Source organism: Erigeron canadensis, chromosome 8 (genome assembly GCF_010389155.1).
Source record: "Erigeron canadensis isolate Cc75 chromosome 8, C_canadensis_v1, whole genome shotgun sequence".
Lineage (NCBI taxonomy): Eukaryota > Viridiplantae > Streptophyta > Magnoliopsida > Asterales > Asteraceae > Erigeron > Erigeron canadensis.
In genome coordinates, this window is record NC_057768.1 from 36,769,986 (window position 1) to 36,793,425 (window position 23,440).

The 23,440-nt window shown below is 33.7% G+C and overlaps 3 protein-coding genes and 3 long non-coding RNA genes across 8 annotated transcripts; 1 reads left to right on the forward strand and 5 right to left on the reverse strand.

Annotated features, from left to right (window-relative positions):
• Positions 1-5,049: 5,049 nt before the first annotated feature.
• LOC122580498 lies at positions 5,050-6,283 on the reverse strand. Of its 3 annotated transcripts, none has more exons than XR_006320802.1 (5): positions 6,175-6,283; positions 5,699-5,773; positions 5,475-5,561; positions 5,307-5,353; positions 5,050-5,236 (listed from the first exon to the last, which is right to left on the reverse strand). It is a non-coding gene; the product is annotated as an uncharacterized LOC122580498 (long non-coding RNA). The 3 variants fall into 3 exon arrangements; XR_006320804.1 differs by having other exon boundaries at positions 5,674-5,773; XR_006320803.1 differs by having other exon boundaries at positions 5,336-5,561.
• Positions 6,284-6,551: 268 nt separating this feature from the next.
• LOC122580499 lies at positions 6,552-7,941 on the reverse strand. Its single transcript, XR_006320805.1, has 5 exons — positions 7,764-7,941; positions 7,537-7,626; positions 7,006-7,123; positions 6,743-6,920; positions 6,552-6,663 (listed from the first exon to the last, which is right to left on the reverse strand). It is a non-coding gene; the product is annotated as an uncharacterized LOC122580499 (long non-coding RNA).
• A 102-nt stretch (positions 7,942-8,043) lies between these two features.
• On the reverse strand, positions 8,044-8,454 carry LOC122609897. The gene is made up of 3 exons (XR_006325414.1): positions 8,429-8,454; positions 8,270-8,333; positions 8,044-8,113 (listed from the first exon to the last, which is right to left on the reverse strand). It is a non-coding gene; the product is annotated as an uncharacterized LOC122609897 (long non-coding RNA).
• Positions 8,455-14,324: 5,870 nt separating this feature from the next.
• LOC122579420 (photosystem I assembly factor PSA3, chloroplastic) lies at positions 14,325-15,984 on the forward strand. The gene is made up of 3 exons (XM_043751594.1): positions 14,325-14,781; positions 14,871-15,035; positions 15,503-15,984. The coding sequence occupies exons 1-3, from the start codon at positions 14,404-14,406 to the stop codon at positions 15,821-15,823; spliced, it is 864 nt and encodes a 287-aa protein (XP_043607529.1). The 5' UTR covers positions 14,325-14,403; the 3' UTR covers positions 15,824-15,984.
• LOC122579422 (protein NUCLEAR FUSION DEFECTIVE 6, mitochondrial-like) lies at positions 15,920-18,663 on the reverse strand. The gene is made up of 3 exons (XM_043751595.1): positions 18,481-18,663; positions 18,158-18,276; positions 15,920-16,117 (listed from the first exon to the last, which is right to left on the reverse strand). The coding sequence occupies exons 1-3, from the start codon at positions 18,612-18,614 to the stop codon at positions 16,098-16,100; spliced, it is 273 nt and encodes a 90-aa protein (XP_043607530.1). The 5' UTR covers positions 18,615-18,663; the 3' UTR covers positions 15,920-16,097.
• A 2,024-nt stretch (positions 18,664-20,687) lies between these two features.
• Positions 20,688-23,163, reverse strand: LOC122578504 (uncharacterized protein At4g28440-like). The gene is made up of 3 exons (XM_043750477.1): positions 23,081-23,163; positions 21,644-21,858; positions 20,688-21,275 (listed from the first exon to the last, which is right to left on the reverse strand). Exons 2-3 carry the CDS (start codon positions 21,855-21,857, stop codon positions 21,085-21,087), a joined length of 405 nt encoding a protein of 134 aa, XP_043606412.1. The 5' UTR covers position 21,858; positions 23,081-23,163; the 3' UTR covers positions 20,688-21,084.
• Positions 23,164-23,440: the final 277 nt, after the last annotated feature.

The following is a 23,440-nucleotide window of genomic DNA, read 5'->3' on the forward strand; positions in this document are numbered from 1 at the left end:
ATACAATCATGACCTGCAAATGAGAACCAATATAATAACCCAAATTTAGCAACAAGCTAGTCACCCCCCACTCGGAGAGTGCCGCAAGAACATCCTATCTAGAAAGTACTCGAGCAGTTGAACTCCCTTGGTCTGCCCAATAACCATTAACCTAAGAGAGGCCTACGAACGCAATGATATCTTACAAAAAAGAACACTGAAGTACTAGAATACCTCACAATGATGACATCTATCTATCTAATAACAACATATCAGTTAGGCCCCCCAACTTCTAAGGATACACAGAGAGAGAACACACAATCATTGGTTTTAATAGTGATCAACATCAGGTATAAAAAACCGGTCATGAGCTATTTTGGCAACAATTTCTGATGATAATGTATCAAACATAAACATTGATTTACAATTAGCCATAATGCATAGTGTTATAAAGTGATATGATCCCACCACATCAACTAAGTATGGGATTGGTTGGCGATTTATAAGCCTAGGTGTCTCCTGCTCCTTTGAGCTACCTTTTGGGAGTGAGTGCTACACCTATGGCATGATACGAGCCTATTATGGGATGGGTTCGTATCAATTGGTATCAGAGCAAGCCATACCTTTCGAGGTTCCAACACTCGGATTGGTGGCCTATGGAGTGGGGGCTTGGACCCAAGGAAAAGGGTGTCAACCGTGACCAACATAGCCGTGACCAACGAGGAAGTTAGCTCTTCAAAGGGTGGGGTATTGATATGATCCCACATCGGCCAAGTATGGAATTGGTTGGTGGGTAATAAGCCTAGGTGTCCCCTCCTCCTTTGAGCTAGCTTTTGGGAGTGAGTTCTACACCTATGGCATGATACGAGCCTATTATGGGATGGGTCCGTATCATAAAGCTGCCTGTAAAATGATCTAGTCAAAATATTGCAATATATTAAATATAATAACTATAATTGGTTATCATGAACTTCTTGGATAACAACTTGTTATCCAATAACCTAATCAAGCTCTAACAAATAGCTGCAAATCGCTATTTCTAATATATAAAGATAAATAAAGCAAGTAGAACAAAGATGCCGTAGAAAAACCCTGAAATACACGTGACAGGAATTGATGGCCAGTGATCCTTCTTAACCAACAAAAACCTGTATTGTAGTGATATGATAGATTACAAAAAACAGTAGCTAAAGAGAGTAACTATTAGTAAAATCTTACTCCACCCTATGAGAATGACCTCTGGTTTCATATGATTATAAAGAACAAGCCATAAATTAAGATGTAAGCAACCCTCATGAAACTTTTTACCAATGATTAGTCAGATGACATTCCAATTGTTGTATGATATATGACCCCTCGCTTATATTAAAGTGACCCAATGCCCTTCCGTCTCTCAATAACCATCAAAACCTAAAAGCACACAAGATATGATCTAATTGCTCTTGCTTGTAATCCAATAAAATGAATATAATGAGAGAAAATGGCTATCGAGTAAATCTTACTACAATCTGTGAAAAAGGGCAAGGACCCCCGGCCCTGGTATGAGTTGCTAGTAATAAACTGCTTAGCATATATGCAATGATGTCAGAATGTACCTTACTACCTAACAAAAAATATTATGAGTTAACCATGGTAAAGCAAGAATCCAACCACATGCCCGATTCAACCACATACCCTTCCTAGGAGATTATGGAATAAATGGTTGGCATTCCATAACCAGCAAAACGCAACAAACATATAAGAGTTAATAATCCAACCGATTGTCATTACAATAAAATAAACAAATTGGATGAATAACAACAAAAAAAGACATTAAACTAAATCTTCCTTGGCTGTAAGAAAATGTGCTTTTCTCAAAATAAGGCAAGAAATGGATTGGCCCTTCAGATGATATTGACTTTCAAACCTAAAATCTAACCTTCATTAAACACTACTAGATTATAGTCATATCTAGAGACAAAATGAACTTATTACTTGACGAATATACCACATGAGAAAGCAACCAGAACAATTCATCATGGACTCATTGCATAATAATAATACCAAACCCTTTACCTTTTTCTGAAGCAAATAAGACACTCATCTCATTGGTAGGAATTGCGTGAAAGAAGCCATAAATATCATGACAACCAACAGCCCTACAAAATGATATAAAAAATTATCGAAATGTAACGGTAAGTAAAGAGAGCAACAGTCGGCTAAATCTTACTCATCAGTCTCATCGCATGTAAAAGAAAATCATGAACCACTTTCACCCAATCTACCATATACACAAGCACCTTCTCATGACAACAATAAAATAGTGATGCATAAAAAACAATCAATAACCAGCAGTTGTCCAACTGATTTCTTGAACATGGACAACCTTGACCCAACCACTCTGCCATTTTAGTTCAAATGCAATGCCTGCTACAAGAATAGCCGAGATATACATGATCAACCCTAAGTTCTCTTTACTTTGAAAATTGATATCTAGTAAGGAGTTCCGAAAGCAGGGAAAATCAAATGCGAATGCAATGCCCGCTACAAAAATAGACGAAATACACATGATCAACCCTCAAGTACAAGCTTCAAAGTACAAGAAGTTAAAACATGTGTTCAGGTGTGCTGATTTGGGATACAAAAGCAAATTGAAATATTTAATAACATATGTAACCCCATTATTAAAAAAGCCAAAAACACAAAGTAGAAGAAGTAAAAGCTAGCAAAATTCGTGCCATGACCACCACCTAGATATAAATGATCAAACCTCAAGTACAAGCCTCAAAGTACAAGAGAAGCTGAAACATGTGATCTGATGTAATAGTAAAGTTGATAACATAAAAGCAATCGAAACATTTAAGAACATATGTAACCCCATAATTAAAAACATCAAAAACACATAAAGTTGGAGAAATTAAAAGCTAAAGCAATTGCCGCTAAAACAACCTAAATACACACAATTAAACACTCGTACAAGCCTCAAAGTACCAGAGCATTTAAAATGGGCGATTAGGTGTTATAGTATTTGGAAAATACAAAAGCAATTAAAATTTCAACATAAGTAACCCCATTACTTACAAAGTAGGGGACTTCAAAAGCTAAAGCAATCCCTGCTACACCAACAACCTAGATACACACAATCATACTCTCACATACAAGCCTCAGGGTACAAGAGAAGTTGAAATGAGTGATTAACTGTTGTCATAGGTGGGAAATAGAAAAGCAGATGAAAACTAGAACATATGTAACCCCGTCAAAAACCACAAAAAGAAGAGAACTCAAAAGCTAAAGCAATCCCCACTACAACAGCATAAATACACATTATCAAACCCTCAATTACAAGCCTCAAAGTACAAGAGAAGCTGAAACATGTGGTCGGGTGTCATAGTAGAATTGATAATTAAAAGCAATTGAATATTTTAGAAACATATGTAACCCCATTATTAAAAACATCAAAACCACATAAAGTTGGAGAAGTCAAAAGCTAAAGCAATCCTCGTTACACAAAACACTAAAATACACATGATCAAACCCTTAAGTACAAAAAAAAGTTAAAACGGGTGATTATGTGTTATTTTAATTGGGATATACAACAGTAATTGAATATTTGACATGTAACCCCATTATTAAAACGTCAAAACCAGGAAAACTAAGGGACTTTAAAGATAAAGCATTATCCCCCAAAAACAACCTAAATACACACAATCAATCACAGTACAAGCCTCAAAGTACAAGAGCATTTAAAAAAGGTGATTAGGTGTTATAGTAGTTAAAAAATACATAAGCATTTGAAAATTTTAACATATGTAACCCCATAAAAACCACAAAAAGAAGGGAACTCGAAAGCTAAAGCAATCCCCACTACAACAGTCTAAATACACATTATCAAACCCTCAAGTACAAGCCTCAAATTACAAGAGAAGCTGAAACATGTGATCAGGTGTGATAGTAGAGTTGATAATACAATAGCAATTGAAAATTTTAAAAACATATGTAACCCTGTTATTAAAAACATCAAAACCACAAAGTTGGGGAAGTCAAACAACCTAGATACACACGATCATACTCTCGTGTGCAAGCCTCAAAGCACAAGGGATGTTGAAATGAGTAATTAAATGTTCTAATAGTTAGGAAATAAAAAAAGCAGATGAAAATTGGAACATATGTAACCCCGTCAAAACTAAGGGGATTCGAAAGCTAAAGCAATTTCCACTACAACAGCCTAGATGTATACTATCAAACCCTCGAGTACAAGCCTAAAAGTACAAGAGCATTTAAAAGCGTGTTTAGGTGTTCTTGCAGTTGGGAAATACAAAAGCAATTGAAAAGGTTAAAACATACGTAACCTCATTAAGTGAAATATCATCAAAAAATTTATGGGTAATGATAAGCAAATACTTTGTAGTTTGTACATACCATGATTATGCTAAAAACATAGTATATCACTAAAATACATAGCATTCCAAACTAACACAAGTAAACAGAAAGTCCCCATTTATCCTTGCTTAAAACCTAGATACACACGATCAACCTTAAAGTACTATTTTTCCAACTGAGAGATTGATAATCAAATTCTAATTAAGATTCATGAATACCCAATTGTAAAAATTAAGTCAAAACATTATCTGTTCAAAGCCTCTTAACAATAAGACATCCATTTGATTAGGATAAACCAGTATTAGATGAAGTACAAGGGGCGAAGGTTGACGAGAAGTTGTACACATTCTACAGGTTATGCCAACACTAGATGTGGATTCCCACTCGGATGGACCATGCTTTACAACATAAACCAAAACAAAGAGCATAAACCTTTCACAGGCCACCTTCTACAGAACAAAGAGGACACCGACCACGAGAAGAGATCGCGAACATAAATGAATAATTCACAAAATCACTAATCAGCAACAAAAATTTCTTGCACAATGATCTAGTCCTACGTTTAGAACACTTTTATTAACCGTTAATCGGTTATCAAGAATTACTTAGACATGGACAAACAGATTTCCTAATGAAAATACATCAGATATTTTGCAAATTGATGTTCACAGATATAGAAGACAACTTTATTGAGCTGAAAAAAGATATCGATTTAGATCAGAAAATTTACCCGTTTGATTGAATCCAAAGTACAGTACCAAGGCAAGTGGGAGGAAGAGGATCAGACACAATCATCCAATTGCCCAAAATTACAGCAAATAGCGAATTGATTGACTTACAGCAAAAATCGATAATCAAAATAAGGAATCCCAAGTTCTTGTCTCCTTGATCCTAAACCCTAATCCATCAAAATAAACACGAGAATAAGTTATAAAAAGAGAAAGAAGACGTGAGAATTGAAGAACAACCTGCAAAGACGCGAGAATTGGAGAAGAACCTGCAAGAACCAATCGTTCTGCAATAGCAAATACTGTCACGGTCAAAAATTAATTTTAAGGTCCTATACCACCACCACTCCACCAGTAATAAGTCCTGATTAACTTAAAGATGAGAAATCTCAAGTAGAGACCACATACACAGCTTGACTAAGATGCCTTCTGCTAGCACAAGTAGTACTTCATGGCTAACCAAAATAGCGCCACTAAAGAAGCACCCTATAAAATCTGCAAGAAAGAACAATATGCGCATATAAATAACATGATAAAAAGCTGTTCAAAAAATAAAAAATAACACTATAATAAAATGCACACAAAGAATGAAAGAATAACAAAGTACCCATATACATTTAATATAAAAAGACCTTAATCTTGATGGATGAAAGAAGAATGCAATGTATGTTGATAAATCCCCTAATTCCTTGCTTTGAGCCTTAAACCTGCCATAACAAATATACATTGACAAATATCAAAACACAAAATACAAAAGTGAATACGTCATATGAAGAAAAGAAAAAAACTCTAATCTTGATCGAATAAGTTTTCCTTTTAATGCATCAAAATGATGTTTTTTAAGTGTTCTCACCGTTCTTATTTTAAGATTGTTCTCACCGGAGTGTTACCCATATATACATATATATATATATTTAATGTTGATGTTCCTTGGAACCCTAACTGGCGAATCAAAAGTCATCAAATTGATATCCAGCATTCAAAAAAAAGTTATCAAACAATAATTTGTAAAAAGCTTTAACCTTGATCATCTGATCAAAATTTTTCTATTATCTAATTTTATCTCTAATAAGAAAAACATGTTTTTCACACAAAAGCAAAAGAATACCTTCTCCATTACAAGTGAGGACATCTAAACATTTCCAATGGTGAAATTATAGATCTGTGCTGTAGGAGATTCACTTTGGCAAATTTTTCTAGTTCTTCAACATCATGATCAAGTTCCTGTATCAACACCATTTAGTATCACTTGTGAGTTATAATTTACTTTTGTTGGCGGCTTAGTATACAAGCCGCCATCCTTTTCACATATATACATACAATCGAAGGCATTACTAAGTAATCACCACTTCCAGTTGGTCACGGGAAAGTAAATGAGTATCAAATAGTAACAAGGTGGTATTATTCAGCATATACTACACAGTTCTATATATATAAATGATAAATCACTAAAACATAAATGAGATATTATCATAGCTTGCCTGCTCAATCAACTTCCCGCTCCAAAACTTTGAAGGATCTAATGTAACTGAAATGCAACTTCACTCGTAGCAACAACATCCACAGAGATGCCAAGATCCTCAAAAATTTAAAACACCTGAATCATGTTGATCATTACAAATTTAAAAACTCTATAGGCCCTCTGATTTGATAACAAAAATAGCATCAGATTTTACCTTAGCAAGGAATAGCTGGCATTTAAAGTTGTCTCTTGTCAGGAGTACAGTACTGCCAACCTTGCTCAGATTTAGTGATAAGGGTACTCGGAGCATTACGATTGTAACTCGTAAGAATTTTTAACCCTAACAGGTACATTACCCTCCCTTGCGGTCCTCATAGACTATGGATGTAGGACTTACGGAAAGAGAACAACAAAGCCAAATAGAATATAGATCATTCTACATGTTATTTGTCAACTATTATGCAAAATCATGGATACCTGAGTTAACTAAATACGCCAGCTCTGCTGCCTCATCGAAAGTAAATTACAGCACAGGTTCTGCACCCGAGTATATATCAGGGTCACATGTCAATACACCATCCGCATCTTTCCATACCTGTTATAAAGGAACAACTAAAATTTTAAACCTTTTACCAATTCATACGAGATACTATAGTGATCTAAATGTAAATAAACCCGCTGTCAGCATTGTTTGGAGGTGTTTTTGCTGTTTGAAGTTATAACAATGAGACAATCAGATGCTTGGAGTGTTTGGAAAAATCTGATTACTTAAAAAAATACGCATTCCAGATAGAACAACAGTAACAATAAGATAATCAGTAGTAAAAAATAAATCCAATTAAAACATTTAACATCCTATGAAATATAATAATGGTCAATTACATCATAAAAGAAAAAAAGGAGATAACTAGGGACCTACGTTTTTGACATAATCAAATATTCAATATTAACCTTACATATGAAAGTTAGCATTTGCATAATTACTCAACTTTTGAGTTCTTTACAAACCTGGATTTCCCAAAAGCCAAGTGCTTTACCAATGGCAGTGATATCACTACCACCACTACCCAATGTAGTTACAGTACAAGTTCTCCAACCCTACAAATAGATAAAGATATAAAATCAATCAAGTTCCAGAATTTTGAGTAAAAAGACTCTGGAAACGATTGTAGGATTCGTAAATAGTATAATACCTTTCAAAAAAAATCCTACAGACTCACTGACAGAAAATTTACCATTTAATATCGATTGAATCCAAAGTACAGTAACTAAGGGAAAGTAGGAGAAAGGAGATCAAGCACAATCATCCAATTGCAAGGAAGTAAGACGAATTGATTGCCATGGAGAACCTTCTCAACAAGCACAGCTAAAATTGATAACCAAAATCAGCATGAAAGGAATCCAAAGTCCTTGTCTCCTTGATCCTACAAAACCCTAAGCCATCAGAAATTAGACACAAGAGATAGCTATATTCAGAGAAAGAAGATGTGAGAACTGAAGAAGAACCTGCAAGAACCAATTGCTCTGCAATAGCAAATAGTGTCTCTGTCATTACTTGTTCTTGAGCTGATATTGATTTTCAAACCTACAATCTGACATCATTAATTACACACTACTCGATTGTAGTCATAACTAGAGACAAAATGATCTCATTCCCTGACAAATATACTTATATACCACGTGAGAAAGCAACCAGAACGATTCATCATGAACTCCTTGCATGATAATAATACCACCATACCTTTTGAAGCAAATTTGAAGATTATCTCATTTGCTAGGAATTGATTGAACTTGAAGCCACAAATCTCTTGACAACCAACAAACCATGGAAAGATCTAAGAAATTTAGAAAACGTAAACGCCAAGTAAAGAGAGCAACAATCAGCTAATTCTTACTCTACCTGAGAAATGGAAAATTATGAAACCGTGCCACCGAATCTAGTATATATACCAACACCTTGTCGTGACGTTAATTAGATAGTAATGCATAACCTGTACCCAGCCATTCTACAACCATCCAATTACAAGAAAGTCACAGGTGACGATGATCATGGAGCCTTCTCAACTAACAAACCCTACAACATGACAGCAGAAAACATATAAACATTAAGATGAACAGTCACCATTCACAAAAGTATGCTTGAGTGATCCACAATACCTCTGTTGTCCACAGTCATCAAGTCCTGTTTCAAAATTGTGTCTTCTGTCAACTTTATTTTCCGGACCATCCAAAGGATTCTAGACAGTTTATATTGCGCATATGATACACCAAACAGAGAGGCTTCGCATTCGACCTCTGCCATCCCGTCCATAGTTTTTCAAGGTACATATAGAAATAGTCCATATACCTTGCATTAAAAAGAATCAATTAAAAACCATCTGGACCAAGTGGGAACTTTATGATCAGAAAGTAATAACCAGTTAACAGTGCGTGAAATCCATATTGTGGCCTAAATTACATGTCATACTAAGAAGATAACAACTATACAGGTGTCTTAAATAGCAATACAAGCACTTTATTAAATTTTTAAATTTCGATGTAGTGTTAAAATTAAATCTAGATAATAATCTATCTATTGAAACCTGATCCCATGTTCATGTGCATACCACAAAAGATGAACCTGCCTTATAAGTTTGACTTAGTCTTCTTTTATACCCAAACCTGGATGATATCCAGTTGTAAAAATCTATTATTAATGTTGCAACACATATGATTGGCTACATATGTGTTCTAGTAGGGGATTTCAAAAGCAGTTAAAAATTGATATCCAATAGGGGGTTTCGAAAGCAGTGGAACTCAAATGCAAATGCAACGCCCGCTACAAGAATAGCCTATCTATACATGATCAAGCCTCAAGTACAAGTTCAAAGTACAAAAGAAGTTAACACATGTGTTCAGGTGTTCTGATTTGGGAATACAAAAGCAAATTGAAATATTTGAAAACATATGTAACCCCATTATTAAAATTTAAAAATATGAAAAACCCAAAGTAGAGGAAATGAAAGCTAAAGCAATTTGTGCCATGACCACCATCTAGATACAAATGATCAACACTAAGTACAAGTCTTAAAGTAGAAGAGAAGTTGAAAAATGTGATCAAGTGTGATAATAGAGTTGATAATACAAAAGCATTTGAAAATTTCATAAACCCCATTTGTTTAAAACATCAAAAACACATAAAGTTGGGAAGTCAAAAGCTTAAATAAATCCTCGGCCCAACAACCACCTAAATACACATGATCAAACCTTCAAGTACAAGCCTCAAAGCACAAAAAAAGTTAAACCAGGTGATTATCTGTTATCATAGTTGGGAAATATAGCAGTTGAAAATTTTGACATGTAACTCCAATAATATAAACGTCAAAACCAGAAAACCTGAGGGACTTCAAAAGCTAAAGCAAACCCCGCTAAAATAACACCCTAAATACACACAATCAAACACCCAAAGTACAAGCCTCAAAGTACAAGAGCATTTAAAACGGGTGATTAGGTGTTATAGTAGTTGGAAAATACAAAAGCAGTTGAAAATTTTAACATATGTAACCCCATTACTTAAAAAGTAGGAGAGTTCAAAAGCTAAAGCAATCCCGCCTAAAACAACAGCCTAAATACACACAATCAAACACCCAAAGTACAAGCCTCAAAGTACAAGAGCATTTAAAAAAGGTGATTAGGTGTTATAGTAGTTGGAATATACAAAAGCCACAGAAAATTATAACATATGTAACCCCGTCAAAACCACAAAAAGTAAGGCAATTCGAAAGCTAAAGCAATTTCCACTACAACAGCCTAAATACAAACTATCAAACCCTCAAGTACAAGCATCAAAGTACAAGAGAGCCTAACACATGTGATCAGGTGTGATAGTAGAGTTGATAATACAAAAGCAAATGAAAATTTTAAAACATATTTAACCCAATTAATAAAAAAAATAAAACCGACACGTCAAACCGAGAAAACCTAAGGGACTTCAAAAGCTAAAGCAATCCCCGCTAAAACAACAGCCTAGATACACACAATCAAACACCCAAAAGTACAAGCCTCGAACTACATGAGCATTTGGAATGGGTGATTAGGTGTTATAGTAGTTGGAAAATACAAAAGCAGTTGAACATTATAACATATGTAACCCCATTACTTAAAAAGTAGGGGAGTTCAAAAGCTAAAGCAATCCCCGCTAAAACAACAACCTAAATACACACAATCAAACACTCAAAGTACAAGCCTCAAAGTACAAGAGCATTTGAAACAGGTGATTAGGTGTTATAGTAGTGGGAAAATACAAAAGCAGTTAGAACATTATAACATATGTAACCCCATTACTTAGAAAGTAGGGGAGTTCAAAAGCTAAAGCAATCCCCGCTAAAACAACAACCTAAATACACACAATCAAACACCCAAAGTACAAGCCTCAAAGTACAAGAGCATTTGAAACAGGTGATTAGGTGTTATTGTAGTTGGAAAATACAAAAGCAGTTGAAAATTTTAACAAATGTAACCCTGTCAAAACCACCAAAAGTAAGGAAATTTGAAAGCTAATGCAATCCCCACTAGAACAGCCTAAATACACACGATCAAGCCCTCAAGTACAAGCCTCGAAGTAGAAGAGCATTTAAATTGGGTGTTTGGGTATACAAAAGCAATTGAAAAAGTTAAAACATACGTAACCCCATTAAGTAAAATATCAAAGAAAATTTGGGTAATGATAAGAAAAATACTTAATAAAAAGATAGATACACACAATTAACCTCAAAGTACTATTTTTCCAAAATAGGAGATTGATAATCAAAATCTAATTTAGGACCATGAACTCCAGGCAAAAGATCAAGTCAAAAATTACTGTTGAAAACCCCTAACCAATAAGACACCCATTTAATTAGGATAGAAACCAATATTATACGTAGTATCAGGAGACAAGGATGACGCATAGATGTATACATTCTACAGGTTATGCCAAAAATAAATTAGAATTCCCGCGCGGATGAAAACAAAGAGAATCAATGCTTTACAACCTATAACCAGAACAAAGAGCATAAAACTTTCACAAGCCACCTTCTACAGAACACACAAATTCCAGATATTGTTTAAAATTGAATAACTATACACAATCAAAACTTACAGATGAACAAGGAGGACACCGACCATGTGAAGAGACTAGGCACTTAAAACGAAGAATTCACAAAACCATTTATCAGCAACTAAAAGTTTTTGCACAATGATCTAGTCTTAAGTTTACAACACTTTTATTTACCATTAATCAGTTATCAAGAATTACTTAGACATGGACAAACAGATTTCCTAATAGAAATACATCAAATAGCTTGCAAATTGATATTCCCAGATATAGAAGATAACTTACCTGACCTGAAAAAAAGAAGTTGATTTAGATCAGAAAATTTACCCATTCGATTGAATCCAAAGTACAGTAACCAAGACAGGTATGCAATCATCCAACTGCAAGACAAGTATGCAATCATCCAACTGCACAAATACAAGAAAATAATTTTTGAATAAATAAACACTAAACTATAAAACAGAAATATATTAAGAAAAAAATCACAATAACAAATAGGTTGACTTACAGCTAAAATTGATAATCAAAACCAGGAATCCCAAGTTCTTGTCTCCTTGATCCTACAAAACCCTAAGCCATCAAATATAGACACAAACATTATTTATAATCCGAGAAAGTATACGCACGAATAGAAAAAGAACCTGCAAGAACCAATCCATCTGCAAAAGCATATAGTTTGACGGTCAAAACTTAATTTTAAGGTCCTGTACAATAAACTGCAAGAAAGAACAATACAAACATATAAATAACACTATAAAAATATGCATAAAAGAATGAAAAAATAGCAAAGTACCCCACTTTTAAATTTTAATGGGAAAAAAAAAGCCCTAATCTTGATAAGAAATAAAAAAGAATGCAATGTATGTTAAAAAAATCACCTAATTTCTTATTTTGAGCCCTAATTACAGAAATACATTGACAAAAAATCAAAACAAGAATTATTACAAAACAATACAGCCTATAAAGAAAAGAAAAAAAAAAACCTGTAATCTTGATGAAAGAAGTTTTCCTATTACTAAATATATTTTCAACGTTGATGTTCCTTGGAACCCTAACTGGCGAATCGAAACTCATGAAATTATTATCGAAAATTAATAATAGAAAGAGTGAATAATAATTTTGTAAAAAAGCTTTAACCTTGATACATAGATAGATAGATAGATAGATACAATATATGTATTGATGGCCGTCGGAAGAAAAAAAAATTAGGGTTTAGGGTTTAGATAGATAGATAGATGATGTTATGTCGACCGTTGGAGGAGCGGGTCGGGTGGTAAATTTGTTTGGAAGGGAGAAGGGGCAGTGAGAATGAATGAAAGATTTACTATTTTACAGTTAGTATATATATACAGTCGGTATATGTCGGTTTCAGATATGGCGTTGATTAAACGCGGGTAATAATATTAACGCGGGTAAGAATAAAACAAGAGCCAAACTTTTCTTTTTCTAATTTTACAAATTTTTTACCTTGTTTGATTTTTTTATCTATTAAATATTGTTTTTAACAATTTATTGTTTTTATAAGTTTGTTAAATAATAGTATTTTTAAATTTTATTCAAAATTTAAAACTAATAATTAATACTCTTTTCGCCAATTAAAAGTGACACGTTTTGAATTTGTAGAGTTTTTTTTTTATAAATTTTGATCTTAAATAATTTGATTTGTGTTATATAATACTTAATAAAATTTATATCAATAAAAACTTATTTAAAATTCTATTCATTTATATAACTTTTATCAAATACACGTGTGGTTTATGAAATTTTAAAAATAAATGAATTGTTAAATATGTAAATTTTAATGTAAAAAATATAAGTATAATCAAATTAAAAGAATATAATACTGAAACATTATACTTCATCTTTTGTAATATATTTTGGACAATATCGGTTTATATTATAAACTAACTTTTCACAATGAAATTAATTAAGATTAATGAGTCTTATTAAGTATTAAATTGTTATATATACTTAAAAGGATTATAAACACTTTTATATCAATTTTTATATTAAACTGTTTATTGTATATATATATATATACTATGTTAAAATAATTGTGTTATATCATTTAAGAATCATGTTTCATGCATAGGTAACATTTTCAATTTATATACACATCGAAAATGTAGGTTAATATCTACTTTTAATACTTTATGAAATAAAATGCATATGTAGATTTATATACACATCGAAAATGTAGGTTAGTATCTACTTTTAATACTTTATGAAATGAAAAGTTATAAATAATATGTTCAAACTTTTTAATTAATTAAATGATGAAAGTTTTAATGAAAATTTTTAAGTTGATGGCTATAAAATGTAATAGTTATAAAATAAGTATTTTATGAGGCTAAAGTTTGTAAACTATTAATGAAAAACAAAAGGTATAAATTAATTAGACTTTTTTTCTCAAATATTAATACAAATACTAATATATTAATATATTTAGATAATGACATCAATGTAAATTTTGATATTTGAGAATTGAAAAATTATAACCGATCAACAAATGGCTTTTAGAGTGAGGTGTTTCAGTGAAGCAAAAAGTCGTCACAATGTGATATAATAATTATAAAAAAAAAAAAGAGGTATGAAGCTCTAAGTTGATAATATGACATACCCCAGGAGTATGTATTGAAATCAACTGAAAATGAAAAGTGCGAGGAGGTAAAGTGTAGAAACAAGAAAAGATATCATATAGGATAAAAAGCACCAAGCCACATAACACAAATGGATGAGGCAAAAATATCAAAAAAAGCAAAACATAACAAAGATTGAAACAACATCCTCATCAGACAGACATGGTGGTTATAACCTCCATCACCACTACTAGTCTCACACACCATAACAACCACCATACACATATCTACACTCTCACTTGTAAGCCTCTAACTAACTCTCTTCTATGCAAAATTCCAACAAAATCCAGCATTTGCAGATCTTCCAATGGGGTCATGGTTGTTAAGTCTTACATGGAAGACTCCACTACTTTTTCCGGCTTCGTAAACAAGATCATCGGTGCCTTGCCTGTAGTCGGGCTCATTGCCAGAATCTTGACTGACACGGGTGGTGTTGGTGGTGATTTTATTGATTTTGCTGAGTTTAGGAGGAGAGTTGGGAAGAATTCATCGGTTAATGACTCGAGGGCTTTTATCGACTTTCAAGATCGAAGAGGACGAGTATGTGATGTTACTATGTTTACTCTTTGTTTTTCTATAGTTTTTAGTTTTTTGGTTATGTGAATTTAAATGTGTTTGTGGTGAAATAGGCAGGGGATCCTTTGTATGTGCTGTTGTGTTGCTGGTTAGCTGCAGTTGGAGCTGGATTGCTGAAATCAGAAGAAATTCTTGAAGGGGTTGCTAGGCTTCGGATTTCTAATGATATTGAATTCGAAGAAGAAACTTTCATTGCCATGATGAACGAGGCCAGAGAGGTTAGTTCTCAGGCTTCAATTTTGGGAAAATATATAGCAGTTAATCAGGACACAGTGAAATGCATCAACAAGTAATTAATGGCACAAATGAGGCTTAGTTTAGCCTGATTAGACCATTGGATAGTTGATTATGTGCCAAACCGGTTGTCAACAAATTTACCAGCTAACCCCATCAACTTATTGGCCTGGCCTGACTGCCTGACCAATCAATAACTAAAATGGTTGGGCTTGGTAGCTTTGATAGTTTAGGGCCTTTAGGCCAAAACTTGGAAGTATTGGCATAAGAAACTCAAAAAAAAAAAAAAACCCAAAGAGATCTTACAATACAAAAACCAAGTAATCTGATAGTAATTAACTACACTATTAGTAAATACAGTTCGGTTTGGTTTCAAAATTTTCAAAAAGGCGTATAATTTCTTGACGAATCAAAATAGTTGTATCCTAACAATACTGTTGTCAAACTGCAGAAACGAGCAAAACTAAATGTACCCATCCCAAACATCCCAATGGAGGGAAGAGTTGAGAAGTCTCTTGATGCTATACATGTTTGTTGTTTTGGAAGAGATCCTATAGAAGAAGAAGATGAGAGAATATTGTGTATCATGCTAAAAGTTGTTTTCCCTTCTGTTGCACAACCTGAGATAGAAAGGCTTGTGAAAGCCAAGGCTAAAAGAGTTGCAGAAGGAGGTGAAGAGGTAAGGTACCCAGAGCCTAAACCATTGTCTAAAGAAGCCGTGCAACTTCAAATGAAAGACCTCCAGTTTCTCCAACAAAACAAAGATAGTTGAAACGATAGAATATGCATAGTCAGAATTATTTTACGTACTGAAGTTGTATTAGAATCCATCTGCCGTTTTTGTTTGATGGCTTGAACACCCAGATTGTAGATTCACTAAAATGGTATCATGAATGTACAACAATCAATGTCACAAAATCTTGTAAGCAAAAATGTTGCATTACAAACTACAAAGATATGTTAAGTTCTGAGATTATTTCGAAATAGGAATAAAACAGCTTCAAGTTGCATCAGTCTCAACAGATTTGTTTGTTGCTGGGGCCATGTTATAGTGGTGTAGCAAATCCTGTCGCAAAAAAAGGGAACCGATGTTAGAATGCATCTTCTAAACACCAAATGAACACTGATACCAAAAACATAGGGTTATAAATCAAACATTATTCAGACCCACCGACTGATTATAAAATGGCTGTGATAGCCTCTACCAAGAAACAACATGATTTAATGGTTATTTAAATTGCTTAAAAATTGGTTGTGTTCATCGGGAAGAAACTGAAATCAGAAAGTTAAGATATACAAAACCAAGAAATTGAGCAAGTACACCAGTGCATTTTACCTAAAGAACCAGTTTGGTTCCAAATCAAACTGTTACCCAACCACAAAGTTAGGGTTTAGAGTTTTAAAGATAAAACTATAAATGACCGCATTTCAAGTTTGTAATTTAAAAAAATCTAGGAGCTCTGACGAATGGCCCAGTTCTAATCCTGTAACCGATTTCTAAACTATCTCAGAGTGAGATCCAGTTTTTCTTGGCCCTGAGAACAGAGGACCATATAGAATTAGCAGCTACCAGTTTAGTTCTCAATTCTCATTCCGGTACAAGTTTGGTTCTTAAGTTCTGTCAGCTCAGAATTATTTTTTCACACACCTAGCAAGAGCTTAGCACAGAGCTTATAAACCGACCCAGCCAACTTCGTTGGGTACTATCCTAGTAATTATAGCGATGCATTGTCATAGACTAAAAACATACATTATGACCCTTTACAGATACTGGGAATGGTGTGCCATGAGGACTCGATGATATTCACTAACATGATTCATACTCACTCTTAACACTTACGCTTCACCTCTAACATAAATACATAATTACACGCTTCAGCTGTCACTAACTGCAAAATAGTTGGGATTTAGTGCACCTATTCATAAAGGTTTTTTTGGTAAATGCTGGAAATTAAATAACAAAAAGAAGCTGAAAACTAGAGCCATTTTGCTTTAACGATGAGCCCACATCCATGAATTACATTTACTACTGTATTAGAACTTACACTTCACCTCTAACATAAAGCTAAACTTCAGCTGCACTCTTTGGTAGGTGGTTGGAAATTTAGTTCAGCATGCTATGAAGGGTTTTCTGATATCAAACTAGAAGTTCTAATAACATGTGAAATCTAAATACTAAAACCAAATACATGCATTAGAGGATTAACATGCGACATAAGCATGACGTTAAGAGTACCGGATGAATATAATAACACTGTATTGATGTCGTATACTATTCATTTATATCAAAATTCCGACTTTGCAAGATTAAACTTATAACTGCCATCAAAGTAACCATCAAATTATTACTTTTTCCTCTCTTGAGAATGGCTTAATACTCAACCAGAGAATGTGTAGTATATAGTACGCGTTTTTTTAAAAAAGACAACTACAAAATACACAATAGATACAAATTGTCCAACATGGGACTTGAACCTACAAGCTATAGGTTGATGGGTCATCGCACAAACCCCAAGAGCCAAACCCCAAGGCTTATGAAATGTGTTAATGCAGTGGCTTTGATGATAAGACAAGTGGTGGTTAGGCATTTGCCCCATATGCAAAGAAATGCACTTGTTAGTTGTTACCATATAGTGGTTCTATATACTCAGTTCCCATTGAATATCACGTCTTTCTGTGATAAATTTTCTACTCTATATCACTGTTTGATAAACTAATACCCGGAGCTCAGTTAGTAAAACTGCCCCCTTGGCTTAATGAAAGATTGTTCATTTGAAGTGTTGTTACAATCCCTTTAATGACTTGACTGTACAATTCGATATGTTTCATTACATTTTAACCCTATACTTATCGCTACAAAAACAGCTAAGTAAAAATAACTTAAACCAAATCATTTAAGTGTATGCTAGTCATGCGATCTACTAGTTCTCATTTCTTCACTTACAAGGGATATTGTGACACTAAAAGCAACCCGCTAGCATATTATACGATTTTATACACCTGGAGTACCATTTCATGCTCGAAAAACTTGACACGATCACTAAAGGGACTTACGAAATGGAAAAAACAAACGAGAAACCGAAAGGAAGTATAGTAAGGAGGCTACCTTCAGATAGGGAACCCCATTGGCCGACCTCAGAAGACAGCATAGACTTGAGCAAAGACGAGGCAGTGGCGGAATGTAGCGGCATCAAAGACTGCATACAACTCAGCTCTACCGGTTCCCTAGTTACATACATAACCAAAATTTTATTACAAACAATACTTGTGTGGGGTGGTGTTTTAAGCCCTATATAACATTTTCTCTAAATTTCTAGATATTGGGGTGTGTTGAAATGTTACAATGGAAGTTAGAAATCTATAAATAAAAGCAGATATTATCCAAAGAAAGGAAGAAGTTTGAAAATGGAAAAAAAAAAAAGGACAGACCTTGAAGAGAAAAGAGGTTTCCGGCGAACAGGTCCATTGAACAAGTTGGATGGTGGTTTAGTGAATGTTGAGGTTCTTCTGAATAATGATCTCACTCCTGCTGATTTCTGGAATACTTGCCTGCTGCTTGCCATAGTTAAATTGTTTGATGATGAATTGATGATTTTTTAACTTCTTATTTTGTGTTTTTTTTAATAAAAAAAAAAAAAAAAAAAAACAACCCTAATGGCTAAAGCCAAACCCAGCCTGGCCTGCTGTGAATTGATCAAACAGACGGGCGAGCTACTAGTTAGTCACTTGCTTTGTATGCTAGCCCAATGGGTTTACTCTACTGGGCTTTTTGGATCAAGGTTTGATTCAGAAAATCACAATCTTATCTATTTATAATTTAGAGAAAGTTATTTTTTTGTCTACAGGATTTTCAGTTATTTCCTTAAAGTAAATTAATTACAGAAAAAACCCTCAAGTTAGACAATATTTTCACTTTTCACTCCGTAACTAACAACCGTCTATTAAGTTCGTTAAGTGAGAGACAGATTCGTTATTTCACCATGATTCCTCTTCTTCTTCTTCCAAACTCAAACACAAACTTAGATTTTGAAAATCACGACGTCCGGAAAACGAAATGTCAACCAAATAATACATACCAAGCACACTCACATACTCAAAAACACACACATCTGAGATCGGAAACAAGGATTTTTTGATTCGGAATTGCATGGATTAGGATCGGTTTTGGCTGGATTTGAAGTGCAATTGCTTTGCTTAATTTGTCGTTCTTTTCAAATTCGAACAAGTTTTTCCGGCGAGTCTAGTTTTTCCGGCGAAGTCTAGATCGGATTTATTTTGGCTAAGGTTCGTGCGCGATTGATTTCTGAGTCGATTGCAACATGTTTCGTGTCTAGATTAAAAGAAACAAGTAATAAATCTAGATTTAAATTTTTCCGGCGTGATTTTCAAATTTCTGGCCGTTGTGATTTCAGTTGACATTTCGTTTTCTACAAAAGTTGACGAATCTAGGTTTGTGTTGAGTTTGGAAGAATAAGAATAAGGGATCATGGTGAAATGACGAATCTGTCTCTCGCTTAACGGACATAATAGACGGTTATCAGTCATGAAGTGAAAAGTGAAAAAATTGACCAACTTTAAGGTTTTTTCAGTAATTAATTCACCTAAGAGTAATAACTGAAAATCTTGTCAACTTAAGAGACCAAAAATATAACTTTCTCTATAATTTATATAAATAAAAGATTAACTAAAGAGATATATGCGCAATGCGACGACTCCAAGTTTCTATTTCTATAAATTTATAAACCTCTATATAGCATATTGACTTTTTATTTTTAGAAATTAAGCACATTTGTTAGTATTCCCATAATACTCCTTATACCCCATTTTATCATCAGACCAAAATACCCTCAGGCGTTTTTTATTCTATACACTATTAATGTATTACCCATTTTACCATTAAAAAATTTTTAGCTAACAAAAAATCAAACGTTAACCCTAAACCAACTCCATACCCCTCCCCCGTCTCTTAAAATTATATGAGTGTTTTTAAAATTTCATGCTCTTAAAATTTCATGTTCTTAAAATTATATGGCTAAGACATTTGGCTATCACACTCTATGACATATCACCTCCTATGACCTATCATCCTCACCATATCACCGCCGCAACGTGCGAATACTTTCTCTCGTATAATGAAAAACATGTTGTTCATATCTTATTAACATTTGCTGTTAAAACATATGAGTTTATAAATATATTGTAAAAACTCACTGTTAAAATGAGATTCAGATTATCTAAACTCAGTTAAATTTGAAATGACTTTATCAGCTATAAGCTTGATAATCCTTCGAGGTTAATTTATTAAAGACTTTAAAACTTCCAATTTTTCGTTTAACTTTCAATTTTGTTAGGGAATTTTAATTTAATCCAATTTCTCTTATTCTATTTAAGCATTTAACCCTGTTTTTTGGTCACTAAAGTTGCACCAAAAAGGAAAAAAAAAATCTTCCTGAACATCAAAGTTACAAGTAGTTACTCAACTTTTTTCTTTTTGAAAATTGATAAGGCGTCATTAAAGTTACAAAAAAAAAATGTATTCTATGTGCACTGGAAGCTTGAATGACATTAAGAAAACTTGAAAGCACGATTAGACTGGTAAATCAAGTAGGCAGCAGATGATTATATGCACAGAACCATACATAATTATTATCTTAGACACGTATCAGATTTCATAAACTCATAAATCAACTGTTCAGGTACTCGTCTCTGCAATCACTTTCAAGTCTTAATACTAATAGAACAACCAAACCAAACCAAACACTCGTTTTATCTCGTTCAACTCACTTACCAATCGATAAATTCCGTCAAGGTCCATCCATTATCCCAGTCCTTATCATCCGATTTTCTTCTTGTACTCCAGATTCTTCACCTAAATACCTTTTTTCAGCAATAGAAGATCATCATAACTATTGAGATATCCCACAATCTGATATAACCAATGGAACTCTATCGATCAGTGTGTGATTCAGTTCTTATGGCACCATAAATAGTAGTAGCATGAAAGATCAGCAAGCATATATTCCTTACTGTCTATCACTCATCCACAACATTGACAAGCTCATATTCAACAAGAGAAAGGTTGTTATATTCTTTCACGGTAAAATTAGCAGGCTCTGTGACCTCAACTCGACCCCACTTGTCCACTGCAAGCCTCATTGATCCCTTGAACATGTCGATTTTTGCATTTCGCAATATTACAGTGCTATCCGCTTTCATCAAGTCCACTGTAAAACATACATATAGCATACACAATAAGGACAGTTTTTACCAAAAAATATACACAATAAGGATAGTCTGCCAGTAACATACATATAACATATCAATACCTTGCTTAACCATATCCTACTAGACATAACTATCTAACAGAATCATTAACTGTGATTGTTCCCAAATCCCAACCGCAACTCAAGCCTATATCAGCTCCAAAAGAAACTCTAGAAAAATGCATTGTCAGCTGACATGGATCTTTAATATTTTCTTAAGCCAACTTTGAAGTAACTAACCCTTTTTACTGACAACTACGATATACATGAACATATAAGAAATTAAAACGCGAATTCTCCATATAATCCAATTAGTTAACGAAAATTACCTTGATTATTCCTAGCAGTGAATAGTATAGTCCCAGTCTCGTCTCCAACCAAACATTCAGCAATTCTCATTTGACGATCATCAGGACGCCCCTTCTGCAGCACCAACTTTGAACTAACCACTTTTACAACAAGGTTATGACCACTTGTTCCGGGCCTCAGGTTATCAACTTTGGTGAAAACAGGCTTCCTCTTGGGTGACTTTGTTTCAGCCATTCTTACAATACGTACAATCATCAAACAACAATTTTCTTTACTCGTAATCAAATATTAACAACATAATCTTGAATTCAAACAAAAACAAAACAACAATCCTAATTTAAGTAAATGACTTAGAAATACTTCAAAATATAGTAGTAAAAAGGTTAGATGCATGAAAATATATACAGCTTTTAGCTTTACCAAGTTTTTTTGAAGTTATATGGTTCATACTTTCATGCAACTTCTTCAAAAAACAGGACACTATTTACTTCGGTAAGATTTCTCTAGAGGTGGTACCTCCATCACATCATTACAGTCATTGCTGCCTTATCGGGTTCAAAGATCATAAGAGGTCACCGAATTCATACAAATACGAAAATTTAAGTGTTTCCGGTAGCCTTCGGATCTAATGGCATCATTCCCTCGCCAAAAAGTCATTGTGGGACCACTATGGTGGAGCAATATGGAATAAAGGTCATGAGTTCAGACTTCAGAGTTTGGCCGGGACATTCCATTTTTGCGTTGGGAGTTGGGACTCGTCTAACTTAATAGGATGATATCTAAATGAAATGTGAACATTGTCATGGGCTGATCCTTGGGGAAGAGTCGGTTGGTATCCGAAGGAAACACAGAGGGGGTCAAGGGGTTCTCTGCCGATTTAAACCTTTTGGAGCAAGAATTGAAAAGTTTGTTTGGTTACAAAAAAGTTTTTCTCAAATTAACCATCTTCAATAACTAACTTTTTCTATCTCTGTAAAACAAGAACAAGAAGTATTCCATTTCTGAAATAGAAAATAGTTATTAAAATAGTATAAAAATGAGTTTGACCAATTGTAGTTTATAAAGCTACAACAAATGAGTTTTATTCTTTCAAGTTTCAACCAAAAAAAAAACAATCTCTAGTTCGTGTTTTGAATAGGTTTGTCGATTCCAAAGTTTCCATGAAAAATTTTTCTATAAAACACGCCAATTTCAAGTTTTCTACAACTTAAGTTCGCAAATTAAAGGGGGCGGTTAAAATAAAACATTACAGATATGAATGTGTATATATATATATATATAATAACAAATAATGAGTTTCTATCGACAACGATCATTGGATCATGAAGATAAAATATGTGAAAACAATCATTCATACATACATGCACATACATAAAATTTAAATTATAGTTTGATCAATGAAATAGCAAGCATGGTCGATCGTAGAAAATAAACAAACAAAAAAGAATTGAATTTACCTTATTCCGACGATCGGCGGGGTGATGGATGGGGCGATTTGTGTCTTTTTTGTGTGTGTGTGTGTTAACAGTAAAGTTGGATTGGTTTCGTACGTGTTGTAAACTTTGCCCATTAAATTTGGATGCTTTTCCATTCGTATCCGTTGATTTTTTCCTATACACACATCCACCCTCCACGTTGATAGCCACTACATATTATAAAAAGAAAATGATCCTTCTAAAAATCTTTCTAGTTATAAATATATTTGACATGACTTATTATTTTTTTTTATTCTATCTTATTAATCCTCTTAACTAAATAGCCTAATAATCTCTTAATTATAAAAAGATGACATGTAAAAAAATCAAAAGAGAAGATTA

Excerpts from the sequence above, each read along its gene's own strand:
- LOC122579422 (XM_043751595.1), bottom strand. The coding sequence starts at position 18,614 with ATGGCAAGCAGCAGGCAAGTATTCCAGAAATCAGCAGGAGTGAGATCA. Across the intron at positions 18,277-18,480 it reads AAACCTCTTTTCTCTTCAAG|GGAACCGGTAGAGCTGAGTT; the intron begins GTCTGTCCTTTT and ends GTATGTAACTAG. Across the intron at positions 16,118-18,157 it reads ATGGGGTTCCCTATCTGAAG|GATTTGCTACACCACTATAA; the intron begins GTAGCCTCCTTA and ends TTTTTGCGACAG.
- LOC122579420 (XM_043751594.1), top strand. The coding sequence starts at position 14,404 with ATGGTGGTTATAACCTCCATCACCACTACTAGTCTCACACACCATAAC. Across the intron at positions 14,782-14,870 it reads TTCAAGATCGAAGAGGACGA|GCAGGGGATCCTTTGTATGT; the intron begins GTATGTGATGTT and ends GTGGTGAAATAG. Across the intron at positions 15,036-15,502 it reads TGATGAACGAGGCCAGAGAG|AAACGAGCAAAACTAAATGT; the intron begins GTTAGTTCTCAG and ends GTCAAACTGCAG.
- LOC122578504 (XM_043750477.1), bottom strand. The coding sequence starts at position 21,857 with ATGGCTGAAACAAAGTCACCCAAGAGGAAGCCTGTTTTCACCAAAGTT. Across the intron at positions 21,276-21,643 it reads CACTGCTAGGAATAATCAAG|TGGACTTGATGAAAGCGGAT; the intron begins GTAATTTTCGTT and ends TATGTTTTACAG.